The 14,761-nt window shown below is 37.4% G+C and overlaps 1 protein-coding gene across 1 annotated transcript in view; it reads left to right on the top strand.

The window, feature by feature from the left end:
- LOC100357744 (solute carrier organic anion transporter family member 6A1) overlaps nt 1–14,761 on the top strand; it is a 142,525-nt gene that overhangs the window by 72,081 nt on the left and 55,683 nt on the right. Inside the window, exons 11-12 of the mRNA XM_089313354.1 lie at nt 6,423–6,487; nt 11,209–11,346. Of these exons, the coding sequence (XP_089169480.1) occupies nt 6,423–6,487; nt 11,209–11,346 (203 nt within the window). The remainder of the gene's footprint in view (nt 1–6,422; nt 6,488–11,208; nt 11,347–14,761) is intronic.

The following is a 14,761-nucleotide window of genomic DNA, read 5'->3' as shown; positions in this document are numbered from 1 at the left end:
GAAGAAATGATATTTGGGCTAAGGCTGAGTGATGATATTTGAGCATTTTTCACATCCAGAATAACATATGCCAAGACTTTAATGGGAGAAGTAGCTTTATAGTGATCTATATTATAGGATGCAGTGAACAAGGAGGTTGGGGGCGGGGGGTGGACTGTGTCAGCCTGGAGTGAGACTGACTGACCCCACACCAAGATGCCTATTGTTGGTACGTTTGCAGTTGTAGATACTATCCTTAGAACAATGGGAAGACATGAAAGGATCCCAGTGTGAGACAGTTAAACAATCAGAATTTCAAAAGCCACTTTGGCTTTTTTTTTTCTTTTTTTCCTTTTTTTATTTAGTAAATATAATTTTCCAAAGTATAGTTTATGGATTACATTGGCTTTCCCCCCCATAATTTCCCTCCCATTCGCACCCCTCCAATCTCCCACTCCCTCTCCCATTCCATTCACATCAAGATTCATTTTCAATTATCTTCATATACAGAAGATCGATTCAGTATATATTAAGTAAAGATTTCTTCAGTTTGCATCCACACAGAAACACAAAGTGTAAAATCAGTACTAGTTATAGCATTACTTCACATTGGACAACACATTAAGGACAGATCCCACATCAGATTTTTGACAGGCAGAGTGGACAGTGAGAGAAAGAAAGGTCTTCCTTTGCTGTTGGTTCACCTTCCAATGGCCACTGCGGCCGGCGCACCACGCTGATCCGAAGCCAGGAGCCAGGTGCTTCTCCTGGTCTCCCATGGGGTGCAGGGCCCAAGCACTTGGGCCATCCTCCACTGCCCTCTCCGGCCAAAGCAGAGAGCTGGCCTGGAAGAGGCGCAACCAGGACAGAATCCGGCACCCCGACCAGGACTAGAACCCGGGGTGCCAGTGCTGCAGGTGGAAGAGTAGCCTAGTGAGCCGCAGTGTCAGCCCACACTCTGGCTCTTTAAGAAGGGACAGAGGAGTTAAGGATGGTTGTTAGAAGATGAATCAGACAGTTGCTTCATTTTATCAGGCAGAAAATATTGGCTTGTAATAGGCCAGTGCAAAGAGAGATGAAGAAAAGCAGAGAGAGATGCAAGAAAACATACCTTTTAAATCATGTTATTGGGTTACTGATTGATTGTGATAAATGAGGAAAATGATCTTAGGACAATAATGAAATGGAAATGAATCATTTCAGGTTGGGCAAGGATGATGGTTCTATTTCTTTTCAGTAGGGAAAGAACAGATTTTGTGCTAGATACCTATCTGACTAAATAACAATGATATGGACTAAAAATACAAATGTAGAGGTCAAATAAGAAACCACGGAAGCTTTCTTTTATGTTTAGGAAGAGTACTAACATTTTTTGTAACTGAAGGTTCTTTTCAACTTAAAAATGTATTTATTTTTTAGGTAATAGATTATTAATTTACACTGTAGTCAAAGGTTTAATCCTCCAGAAAAAAAATTTCAATGAATAAAGAGTAAAAAGATCATAGTTAAACAGGAATACAGGCAAGGACTGTAAACAACATGAATTAAAAATAAAATACTGAACTTCACTCACCTACAGTAAATTTTAAAATAGTCACAGATCATTAAGACCATAGTGGTATATAATTCTTAACAGTTTTCTTGACAAATATTTAAAACAGTTTGACAAAACACTGAATTTGCAGCAAAACTGATACATTCAGACATTTTTTCCTTTTTGACTTTCTAAAAATATTTAACTCCCAAATAATATTAATATCCATTTTCAAAAAAAATAGATTATGTGTGCGTATCTGTATATACTGTCCACATCTGAAGTGTATGTGGTAGAATTGTCTAAAAATGCAAAATTTTAAAAAGAAAATGGCTTATATACAGATAGAGAGATAATGGAATATTATTTGGCCATAAAAAAGAATGAAATTCTATCAATTGCATCAAATTGGTTGCAAATGCAGGACATCATGTTGAGTGAAATAAACTGACACCTTAAGAAAAATTTCACGTGTTATTACTCTATGAAAGTCTTTTTTAATAAAGATTTATTTTATGTTTGAAAGTCAGAGTTACACAGAGAGAGGAGAGAGAGAGAGAGAGGTCTTCCATCAGTTGGTTTACTCCCCAGATGGCTGTAATGGCCGGAGCTGCGCCGATCCGAAGCCGGGAGCCAGGAATTTCTTCCAGGTCTCCCACGCGAGTGCAGAGGCCCAAGGACCTGGGCCTTCCTCTACTGCTATCCCAGGCAATAGCAGAGAGTTGGATTGGAAGAGGAGCAGCTGGGACTAGAACTGGCACCCATATGGGATGCTGGCGCTTCAGGCCAGGGCTTTAACCCACTGCACCATAGCGCCGGCCCCACTCTATGAAATTCTTAAATCAGCTTGGTATAGCTTACTCATTAGACTAAATTTTTAAACACATATTCACTTTATTGGTTAATAATTTTGTGTTTTGTAAACATTTATTATTATTTATTTTAGTACTGCACACTTAACTATTTTGGAACAACCTTGTTATTACTAATCTTTCCATCTTGTTTTGTTTATTGATTACAACGTTGAATTCAAACTGATGTATATACGTACTTCTTAATGATTATACTTCATAATAATTGTCAGTTCTATATCTGCTTCAGAGAGCACCGGTATCATATATGGAGTCTTCTCCAAGTACATGAAAAATGGGTGTGAGTAGTCTTCAGAAAGACTGTGAAAAATGCACATTAGGAGAAAACGGCATGGCTTTCCAAAGTCTTCTTGTTGTACCATAATAAAAAAGATACTTCTAGGGCCAGTGCCGCAGCTCAATAGGCTAATCTTCCACCTGCGGCGCTGGCACCCCGGGTTCTAGTCCCGGTCAGGGTGCCGGATTCTGTCCCGGTTGCCCCTCTTCCAGGCTAGCTCTCTGCTGTGGCCCAGGAGTGCAGTGGAGGATGGCCCAAGTCCTTGGGCCCTGCACCTGCATGGGAGACCAGGAGAAGCACCTGGCGCCTGGCTTCAGATCAGCGCAGTGCGCTGGTTGCAGAGCACCGGGCATAGCGGCCATTGTGGGGTGAACCAACGGAAAAGGAAGACCTTTCACTCTGTCTCTCTGTCTCACTGTCCATTCTGCCTGTCAAAAAAAAAAAAAAAAAAAAAGATATTTTTAATTTCCTTTTTTTAATGAACTTCTTCAGCTACCCTTGTATTACATGGGAAAGCTATGCACAGACTTTAAATATTTTTGCATCAAAATAAATTCACAGAACTTGTTACAACCTGACTAAATAGGAATTTGAGGCACTAAGAAGGATAAGACATCGGTTTGAAATGAATCCCTATCAGAGCAACATGAATTCTGCTAAATTTGAAGCGAGAATAAATATCAAATGTATCATGACGAGTAGGTATTTAATCTAGTGACTAAGATGCCCTTTGGGACATCTGAATAGCATATTGGAGTGCCTGAGTTCAAGTCCCAGCTCCACTGCTGAATCAAGCTTCCTGCTTTTGTGCACTCTGGGATGCAGTAGGTGATAGCTCAAATAATCAATTCTCTACCTTCTCCGTGGAAAAACTACAGAGTTCCTGGCTCCTTATGTTGGCTGTTGCAGGCATGGGGAGTGAATCAGCAGATGGGATTTCTCTCTCTCTCTCTCTCTCTCTCTCAAATAGAAAAGCATAAAAAAAAATTATTTCCTCCATAAAAAAACTATCATGAAACTTGAGTATAAAGCTGGTGAATGAAAAATTTATAAGAGAAAATGCCCCCAAATGAATCAGCAGTTTACATACTGATAAGTCACTTTAAAAAAAAAATTGAAATGCAGAAATACAGAGAGAGAGAAAAAAATCTTCCATCTGCTGGTTCACTCTCCAAATGATCACAATGACTGGGGCTGGGCCAGGCTGAAGCCAGGGTCCAGGAGCTTCATCTGGGTCTCCCACATAGGTGCAGGGGCCCAAGGACCTTAGCCATTTTCTGCTGCTTTTGCAGCCATTAGCAGGCAGCTGGATCAGAAGTGGAGTACCTGGGACTTGAACTGATGCAATATGGGGATGCCAGTACTGCAGGTGGAGGCTTAATGTTCTACACTACAGTGCAGGCTCCTGATAAGTCATTTTATGTTGGAGGGGAAGCCCATAGCAGTGGCCTATCTACAAAAATTTTTGAGGAAAAAAATTAATCTCATTTGTGTCCTAATTGAAGAGAACTTAAGATTCATAGTAGAAATACTAAATAGAAATTATTATTTTAACTGAAAAGTGATCCCTGTTAAATATAAGAGTGAGAATAAGAGAGGGAGGAGATGTACAATTTGGGACATGCTTAATTGGACTTGCCCCAAATGCTGGAGTTAGAAACGTGCCAGGGGATTCCAATACAATCCCATCCAGGTGGCATGTACCAATGCCATCTCACTAGTCCAAGTGATCAATTTCAGTTCACAATTGATCACACTGACAGGTCTAAGACTCAAAGGGATCACACAAACAAGACTAGTGTCTGCTAATACTAGCTGATAGAATCAAAAAGGGAGAGAACGATCCAACATGGGAATACACAGCAAACTCATAGAATGGCAGATGTCCTAAATAGCACTCTGGCCTCAGAATCAGCCCTTAAGGTATTCGGATCTGGCTGAGAGCCCATGAGAGTATTTTAGGCATGGAAAGCCAAGACATTCTGGGAAAATGAAAAAAAAAAAAAAAGAAGACCTAAATGAAAGATCTCTGCAAGTGAGATCCCAGTGGAAAGAACAGGGCCAACAAAGAAGGAGGTACCTTTCTCTGAAGGGAGGAGAGAACTTCTACTTTGACTATGACCCTGTCTGAATAAGATCAAAGTCGGCGAACTCAAAAGGCTTCCATAGCCTTGGAAACTCATGACTAGAGCCTGGGGAGATAACTGACGCCATAAACAAGAGTGTCAAATTGTTAAGTCAACAACAGGAGTCACTGTGTACTTACTTCTCATGTGGGATCTCTGTCCTTAATGTGTTGTCCAATGTGAAGTAATGCTATAACTAGTACTGAAACAGTATTTTACACTTTGTGTTTCTGTGTGGGTGCAAACTGATGAAATCTTTACTTAATATATACTAAATTGATCTTCTGTATATAAAGATAATTGAAGATGAATCTTGATGTGAATGGAATGGGAGAGGAAGCGGGAGATGGGAGGGATTCAGGTGGGAGGGAAGTTATGGGGGGGGGAAGCCATTGTAATCCATAAACTGGAAATTTATATTTACTAAATAAAAAAAGAAATTATTATTTCTACTAAGTAGAAATGTTAATTGTTTGTTAAAGTATAATTAGTCCTTTATAATTCATTAGTTTATGTTGTCCTCTAATAGCAAGTTTTCAAAGAATAAAATATTTTTATCAGTTATGTACAGGTAAAATTATTTTATTTTTTATAAAATATCACAAAATACTGTGTGTATGCTACATTGTTATCAAGTGGTTCATTTTGGTGAAACTATTGGCCAAACCATATTTTGTTTTTCAAAATATAATATAAGGAAACAAAGGATATTCATGGAGTTTGTTTAAAAAATAGCTCTTACTCTTTTATATCCTGAAATAGTAAAAATTTTAAATTTACTTTTCAAAGCTCTAATATGTTCTTGTATACAATATTTTTCTTTTAAAATAAACATCCAGTTTTATCAGTAGGAATTTCAGATATCTTCACTGTTTATTTCAGGGAAGGTTATTTTTTATTTATTTTATATAATGAATGCAGTCATCATAGGTTCCAGATGAAATAAATGGTATCCCAAATTGGGACACTTTGAGTTGAATTGAAAAAAAGGAGATAACCAAAATGTGGGAAGAGTGTAAGGAATCCCGAGGTAGAGTGAAATACCTCTTGGAATACCCAAGCCCAAGGTAACAAGGGACATAAAGCAGGAGACTTGTAGGAAGGACAGCTTTGCCTACAGAATCCAGTCAACCTGAGGTGACAGTAGTGGGTGGGAGTCTGAAAATGAGGAGCTTGGCCTCACTGTCCTCCCTCACTCGGGGTACTTGATTGGTAGATCCAAGCTGAGACGAGAAGGCATGAGACTTAATGTCATAGTCCCTTCAGGTTGGTCTCCTGAGGCAGAGAGCAAGGTAGAAAAAGGTACAGAGTGCATTTCACAAAGACAAAGGAAACCTAAAGCAGTGATGTGAAGAAAGTCATGAGGAAAGACAAGTGTGCAGCCCATTATATCCTTTCTCTTCATAAAGAGGGAGATCTTTGGAAATGATTGGCAAAAGAAAGGATACGGAGAACTGAGAAGAATTTCATTCTGTTAATGAGCCAGATTGAACTCTGTCAACTGGCCAAATATTCTTAGTACAGCTGTTGCACAGGGAAAAAAAAAAAAAAAAAAAACTCAGCCTTGAAGCCAGCAGTGTATTCTTTATAGATAATAATAATGATGTGCTGATGATGTCATTACTTTGTTTCAGGGTTGTACCTGACAAACTATGCTCTCTGGCCTTGGGAATGAGTTATACGGTTTTGAGAATATTTGGTATGCATTTTTGGCAATATTTTCATTACATCAAATTATTTGTTTTTTTGATGTGTCTATACATTTAGAATTTAAAAAATGATAAAATGATGCAGAACAATAAGGAGGAATTTCTATGCAGAACTTAGCAGATAGTTAAAGTGAGAATGTCTAATGTAATGTCCATCCAAACTTAAAAAATATGCATATTATTTTATTTGATAGTATGAGACAATCTAATCTGCAGTATGTCTATCATCTCTTAAGAATGGTTTGATAAACTGATACAAAACCTTTGTTTAAGAACAAAAGCTATATTTTGCATTGTTTTCTCATGTAGGAAGTCACTACCCTGGAATTGTGCTTTTAAACCTTCCTATCACTGAAGACACTGAATATGTTTCAAATATTTACATCTTCAACAGAAGCGATTGATTCTTCTGGGGGGGGGGGGGAGGAGAACTTTATTCTTTGGCTTTCTTAAATATCAGAAACTGGATTCCAAATCCACTTTATATTAGAAACTGTAATTCAAGTAGTTGGTTAAAAGTACTGATTGGGTAAAGAAATAAGATTGGGCCGGCGCGATGGCTCACTTGGCTAATCCTCTGCCTGCGGTGCTGGTACTCCGGATTCTAGTCCCGGTTGGGTTGCTGGATTCTGTCCCAGTTGCTCCTCTTGCAGTCTAGCTCTTGGCTGTGGCCCCGGAAGGCAGTGGAGGATGGCCCAAGTGCTTGGGCCCTGTACCTGCATGGGAGACCAGGAGGAAGCACCTGGCTCCTGGCTTCGGATCTGCGCAGCGTGCCGGCTATAGCGGCCATTTGGGGGGTGAACCAACGGAAAAAAAGGAAGACCTTTCTCTCTGTCTCTCTCTCTCACTGTCTAACTCTGCCTATCAAAAAAAAAAAATTGGACTGTTATGAAGACTGAGAGGAATGTAATAAAAATGTTTACACAATCAAACTATGGTTCTAATGGAGATCAGGGATTCATGCTACATCTAGATTAATTTGTATGATTAAAAGTAGGCATTTTAACTGGGAAAAATTCAAGCATATATTAATGCTGGACAGATAAGGAGATATTTGCAACGGAAGAGGTAGCATAGGAAATATCAAGTGAACCAGCAGTTTCCTGGATCAGAAAGTAAGCCATTGAGGCTGATTCATTTTTGAATGGGAGAGGGTAAAATAAGAGTATTATAGATGTAAACTGTCTCTCAATATTTCAGGTCTAAGCTATGACAGAATTAAAGAAGAGGATTGATATTTTTCTGATATACATTTAAAGATAACCCTACTTGCTGGAGGGGAGAAATACTTAACAGGAAACAAATGTGTAGAAAAAGAAAAGAGAGACTTGCTGAAGTCTGAGTTACTGGGTTCTGGAAGTTGTACAGAAACAATTGTATAGAGACAGTTGTACAGAGACAATCAACACAACCAAGATTAATATAGATCGGAAAAATACAGTGGGGAGTATTAAAAGTGAATAGCAGACAGAGGCTTTAAGACTTTAGCAACCATAACAAAAATATTATCATTCATTGAGAGAGGAAATCTAGGTAATGGACATTGGCAGGCTTCAAGAGTCATGAGAAAAGAGGACCCTGGCAATGTCATAAGATGGTCAATCATTAGAAACTTTAGTTCTGAGAACCCAGTTCTGGTGCCTTTGGGGTGCTGGGGTGTGTATGGGGGTTACCCAGTTGCCCATGAATGCATGATTATTTCTCCACTTCTAGCTGAGAGGCAACACTTTTGCTGAAGCAGTACTGCCTCTTAAGAGTATGTGCAGGTTTCTCAGGCAGCCCCGGTGTTCCCTTGGACCTGAAGTCTTCTGAATCTGGAGCTACTACTAAGAACAGCAAAGATTTGCATTTTCAGTTGCTTTCCTCACTACCTTGATAAATAACAATTATACACTGCAAAGTCATTTTTTAGTCATTGAAAATTTCACGAGGATCTTAGAAAATTCAATGAGTTCACAAAATCAGTGTTTTAGTACCTCTATTTTAGTTAATTTCTCCTAAATTTTTCATATAGAAATCAACAAAAATTTTGATATGCATTCTAAATAACATGTACAAAATTCTTTTTTTTTCTTTTTTTTTCATACATATGTGTATACGCATGAATACAGTGATGGCTAATGCACATGTGTGTATGAATCCTATGGGGAACCAGAAAATGGTGCAGTTAACTTTTAGGGATGTTGACAGCTAACTTTGGAGCTGAGCCTTGAAGGACTAGCTGGAGGCTGGGAAATGCATTAGAAAGCTGAGGGTTATGATTGAGGAGGGAAACAGGCAGTAGGATTGTAATGAAGATCGGTGCCCCTTTGTGCCCCTCCTTACGGAGCCCTACCTAAATCATGGCCTCTGTCTAAGGACTGTAGAGAGCCAAGGGAAAGGGTTTTAAGCAGATCAGGGATGTGCTCACATGTGTCTTAGCAGGTGTCTCTGTAGAGGGGCTGCCATGGCTGGAAACCCTTTGGTTTGTTTTCTGCTTTCTTCAGGGGTCTAAACTATTTGCAAAGCATCATCAAACCCTGCAATCGTCTTTGAAAATTGTCTTATCTGTTGGCAATGTAATGGGAAAGCAGTCCTGTGTAATTAGATATTTTCTAGTCATGTGCCTCCGTGTACTAAAATTTCACATGCAATGGTGAAGTTTGTGGCAGTTTCCTAGAAAGCAAAACACAATAAATTGTTGATCCAAAAAAAGTATGAAAGGACAAAATATCAAAGATGAAAAAAGAGAGAGAGAGGTGAATACAGTTGAAATACTCTTAGTCATTTCCTATTGTTGACTATTGATTTCTTGTCCTCAGAAGTCCCTCTCCTTTACTCAGCAGACTCATAGAATGGCAGATGTCCTAAATAGCACTCTGGCCTCAGAATCAGCCCTAAAGGCACTCGGATCTGGCTGAAAAGCCCATGAGAGTATTTCAGGCATGGAAAGCCAAGACACTCTGGCAAAAAGATCTCTGTGAGTGAGATCCCAGTGGAAAGAACAGGTCTTCAAAGAGGGAGGTGCCTTTCTCTGAAGGAAGGAGAGAACCTCCACTTTGACTATGACCGTGTCTAAACAAGATAAGAGTCGGAGAACTCAAGGGGCTTCCATAGCCTTGGAAACTCATGACTGGAGCATAGGGAGATTACTGATGCCATAAACAGGAGTGTCAATTTGTTAAGTCAACAACAGGAGTCACTGTGCACTTACTCCTCATGTAGGATCTCTGTCCCTAATGTGCTGTGCATTGAGGCTTAATGCTATAACGAGTACTCAAACAGTATATTTCACTTTGTGTTTCTATGAGGGTGCAAACGATTGAAATCTTTACTTAATGTACACTAAACTGATCTTCTGTAAAAAAAAAAAAAGAAATTATCAATTCCCAACTTGACTCTCACTGGGATTAAACATGACAATAGGTCTGATCTGATTTCATCATCATTAAAAAAAATCATCTATTATTTTTCACTTTATGTTTCTGTGTGGGAGCAAACTGTTGAAATCCTTACTTAAGGTATACTAAGCTGATCTTCTGTATATTAAGATAATCGAAAATGAATCTTGATGTGAATGGAAGGGGAGAGGGAGTGGGAAAGGGGAGGGTTGTGGGTGGGAGGGACGGTATCGGGGGGGGAAGCCATTGTAACCCATGAGTCGTACTTTGGAAATTTATATTCATTAAATAAAAGATAAAAAAAAGGAAGTCCCTCTCTTTAACCCAGCCCTGAAAAGAGTGAAACCTGAAAGTAGCAGGAGTGCTGCTTAAGTGCAGAGATTGAAGGCAAAATGATGAGACGACAAAAGGAACTTTAAACTCCTTCCTTCATCAATGGTGAATTCATGCAGATGAAGATAAGGACAAAACATTCTAAAATTAGAATCTAATGAAGCCTCTCATATGATTTCCAAGGGGAATCACTTTATAAGCTGTGGGTTGCCCTCAGATGCATAGGGTCTGCCTATCTTTATTGGCCTTTGTCACAGGAATAGCATCTTAAATTCTTAATCTCTAACATATCATGCAAAAATAAAATGATGATTACAGTTCCTTTCTTCTAAGGATCTTAATCTTTCCAACATTAATTAATGAAGACTCATAACAGCCTATGAGGTTGGTAAATATTATGCTATTAAGGAACAAAACACTATGTACTGAGATTCTGTTAAATAATGAAGAAAACATTTGTATAGGTAAATATGAGACTTTTGCTTCTTGAAAAGTAAATTATCATTTTTTTATTTTAGATAATCTCTAGATTCTTGAGTAACTTGGGAGTGAAAAGCTATGACTCAGTTTTGCACAAGCATTTAAAAAAGATGAGTAAAGGCTTTTATCTTGGTTTAGCAATTATTATGTTTATCTCAGAGGGTAAAAATTTGACTCCCATATCTACACTCACCTTGTTATGGGTAAATTGCTTAATCTCCTTATTAATCATGTTCCCCAACCGTAAAACATGTACAAAATTCTAAAAAGATTACAATCTACTAGTTTTTTATGACTGTCAAAATAAGAATTTTTTTAAAACACACATTGCTTCTAGTGATTAACAATCCTATCTATAGTTAAATTATCAGATAATTTTAAATATTTTTAGAGTGATGCCTTATCATATTTGTATAATTTAAACATATATATAGATATTAAATGCTTAATTTTAAAACAAAGTTACCATAACTTCAAGCATTTTCATGGAGAATTTGTAATCATTGTATATTTTACAGGAAGTATTCCTGGACCATTAATTTTTAAAATGACAGTAGAAACTTCTTGTACCTTTCGGGATTCAGAACAATGTACTCGCATAGGACGTTGCTGGATGTATGACAAGACAAAAATGGCCTATCAATTTATAGGAATATGTAAGTTATATATAATCAAGAACTGTATAGAAATACAATTGTTTTAAAAGCTTAAGGATGTTTACAATCAGATCAAGAAACAATAAACCAGGAACAAATAAATAGTTTGATTGAGTTTATGATACACAGAAAATGTTTTAGAAACCAAAGTAACATAGGATTTCTGTAAATATTTGAGTCATTGCATTAAATACACAATAGGTCTATGCTGATTCTCAAAGAAGGAGTGGAAAATAGTAGAATTTCAGTTTGGGAGCTAACTTTGCCTGCTTCTGATCAAGTATAAAAACAGACTGATTGATCATGTGACACTTTCCATTTCCATGGATAAGAGTTAAGTAAATCTGAGCCAAATTATTAAACCTCTTGGAATCATGAAGAGAATCTTATCTTTCTTAGATGTAAATCTTACATTTTTCTTCTGTTCAATGGTGTAATGTATCTTGGAACTTAGCAAGCAATTTGTTGAACAAATAACGGACATAGGGATGCTGTGGTGGTGGAGACAATGGTCAAAGTGTTGGGAAAATCTACGTAGGTTTGTATTACTTTTTTTAAAAAAGAGATTTCTTTATTTTATTTGAAAGAGTTACACAGAGAGAGAAGAGGCAGGGAGAGAGAGAGGTCTTCCATCTGCTGGTTCACTCCCCAATTGGCTGCAACGGACAAAGTTGGGCCAATCCAAAGCCAGGAGCCAGGAGCTTCCTCTGGGTCTTATCATGCACATGAAGGGACCTGGACCATCTTCCACTGCTTTCCCAGGCCACAGAAGAGAGCTGGATTAGATGTGGAGCAGCCAGGACGTGAACCAGCACCCAAAAGGGGTGCAGCACTGCAGGAAGCAGCCCTACTCGCCATGCCATAGCACTGGCCCCAGAGGCATTGTTTTTAAGGAAGTCTTTTTAAAACATTGCTGAGAGATCACTCATGGGAACCAGAAAGGGGGGGGGGGGGCATGGTATATACAAATGATAAAGAAATGAAAACATACCATTACAAAAAAAATCAGTAATAAAGAAAGGGCCTGGTCTTGATATGTAGCAGGTGAAGCCACCACTTGCAATGCTGGCATCCCATATAGGTGCTGGTTCCTGCTCTGCCTTCCTCAATTCCAATCCAGATCCCTGCTGATGGCTTGCAAAAAGCAGTGGGAGAGTGACCAAGTGCTTGGTTTCTGTCACCCATGTTAGAGGCCCAGGGGAAGCTCCTGGCTCCTGGCTTTGGCTTGGCCTAACCCCTGGCTATTGCAGGCATCTGGAGCATGAACCAGCAGATCAAAGACTTCTCTCTCCATCTCTTTCTCTGTAGGTCTGACTTTCAAATAAAATAAATAAGTTTTTGAAAAAATAATAATAATAATAAAGGACAGCAAGAGAGGAGTATTGGAACAAAAGAATAAAAAATAGAAACCCAATTAACAATAATATATCCTTACTTACAATTAATTAAAGGTCAATTGATTCAATTATTTAATAAAAAATCAGAGCAAGGCTGAATCTAGTGTTATATCTCAAGGACCTAGAAAAAAATTGAGCCAAAATTCAGCAGAAGGAAGAAAATAATAAAGATAAGAGCAGAAGCAAATGAAAAGAGATTAGAAAAGAAAAGAAAAAGGTCAATGAAATTGAATTTCTTTATTTTTTTTTGCAATGATAAGCAAAACTGATAGACTTTTGGTTAGAATAACAAAGTTAAAAGACAGATCAAACAAATGAAATTACAAATGAAAGAGGAACCATTATAAAGAACGCAATAACCTTTATGAATAGTTATATACCAACACACTGAATAAATGTGTATAAAATTTAAAATTTCCTACAAATGCATAACTTACTAAGAATCATGAAGGAGAAAATCTATCTAGATCTTAATAATGAGATCAAATCAGTAATCAAAACTTTTCAACAAAGAAAAGTCTAGGAACTGATGGAATCACTGGTGAAATGTACCAAACAGTTAAGGAATAAATAATATTAATTCCTTTCAAATTATTCCAAAAATGGAAGAGGAAGGAATGTAGCAAATCAACATAATAAGGACAAATGTGATCAATCCTCAGTCATGCTATGTGAACAGATAAAAGCTTTTCATTTAGACTTTATTTAATGAAATTTTACAGAATTCATGCAATTGTTCTAATATTTTGTAGTGGAATCTTTAAGGTTTTCTAAATATCATGCCATCTGTGGAGACGGTTGTACATCTTCCTTTATAATTTACATAAATTTTTATTTCTTTATTTTGCATAACTGCTTTGGCTAGGAATTTCCATACTATATTAAATAGAAGTGGTAAGGGTGAACATCTCTGCTCTTTTATGAATTCTAAACAAAAAGTCACTAGTTAAAACCACAATGTCAAAATTACAATGAAAGATTGCCTCACACTTCTAAAATTTTGTGGAAAAACAGAATTATAGGATAAGTTTATTTTAGGAGAAAAAAATTTGAAAACATTTTTTTATAATTTGCATTTTCCATGAGTTTCTTAAGGACCACTTATGTATGCTACTGGATATCAAGACCTGTTACAAAACTATAAAAATAATACAGAGCAGTATCAGTTAAAGTAGCATCACATTGACCAGCATAACAGAATCAAGAAAACAGAAACAAATTTTAACAAGTACCCTCATCTGATTCATGGTGGAGACAGTGCAATAGTAATAACAAAAGGATAGATAACAGAAAAGGGACCAAATACTTGAAATAACTCTTCATAAAAATGAATAACCAAATTGCTAATAAATAACAGAATGGATGGCAAACTGTGGTAAATTCAACAACAGAATCCTATACATCAATGAAAATGAAAGTTACACAACTATAAAAAGAAAGAATGAATCGCTCAAGTCTAATTTTGAAGGAAAGTAGAGAAATGAATGTAAACATGCTCATGATTTGATTTACCTATTTTGACCCATTATATATGCATATAAGCTTTCTAAAATCAAAGAAAACTAAAGTTTGTGGGTTAGTACCTTGAGGAATTGTGAGGAGGGATTCTGGCATGTGAACAATGGTTTATTGCTGATCCCAGTACTGTGCCCACTGTATTTAGTTTGTGAAAAATTATCAAACAATACTTTTCATAAAAAGAATTTAGTTGTATTAATAACATTAACATAGATCTTATGAGTTCAGTTTGACAGTTTTTGATAATTGATAGACCTGTAGAAACAGCATCCAAAACAGGATAGAGGAATTTCTTCCATGGCACTCCCTTTCCAGTTAATTTCTTTCCTCCCATACAAATCTGTTTCAGATTTCTATTAAAATTACATTAGTTTTACCTGGGCTAGGGCCCAGGCACTGGTCTCCTTTGAAGAGAGGAGCTCAGTTAAGCCTACACCAACAGACAAGAAGAAAACTTCCCTCTGAGGGGAAAAAAAAAGGAGATTTACCACACCAAACAT

This window comes from Oryctolagus cuniculus, chromosome 14 (assembly GCF_051225735.1).
Source record: "Oryctolagus cuniculus isolate XC-2025 breed Fujian yellow rabbit chromosome 14, ASM5122573v1, whole genome shotgun sequence".
Lineage (NCBI taxonomy): Eukaryota > Metazoa > Chordata > Mammalia > Lagomorpha > Leporidae > Oryctolagus > Oryctolagus cuniculus.
This window is presented reverse-complemented; position numbering and strand designations above follow the sequence as displayed.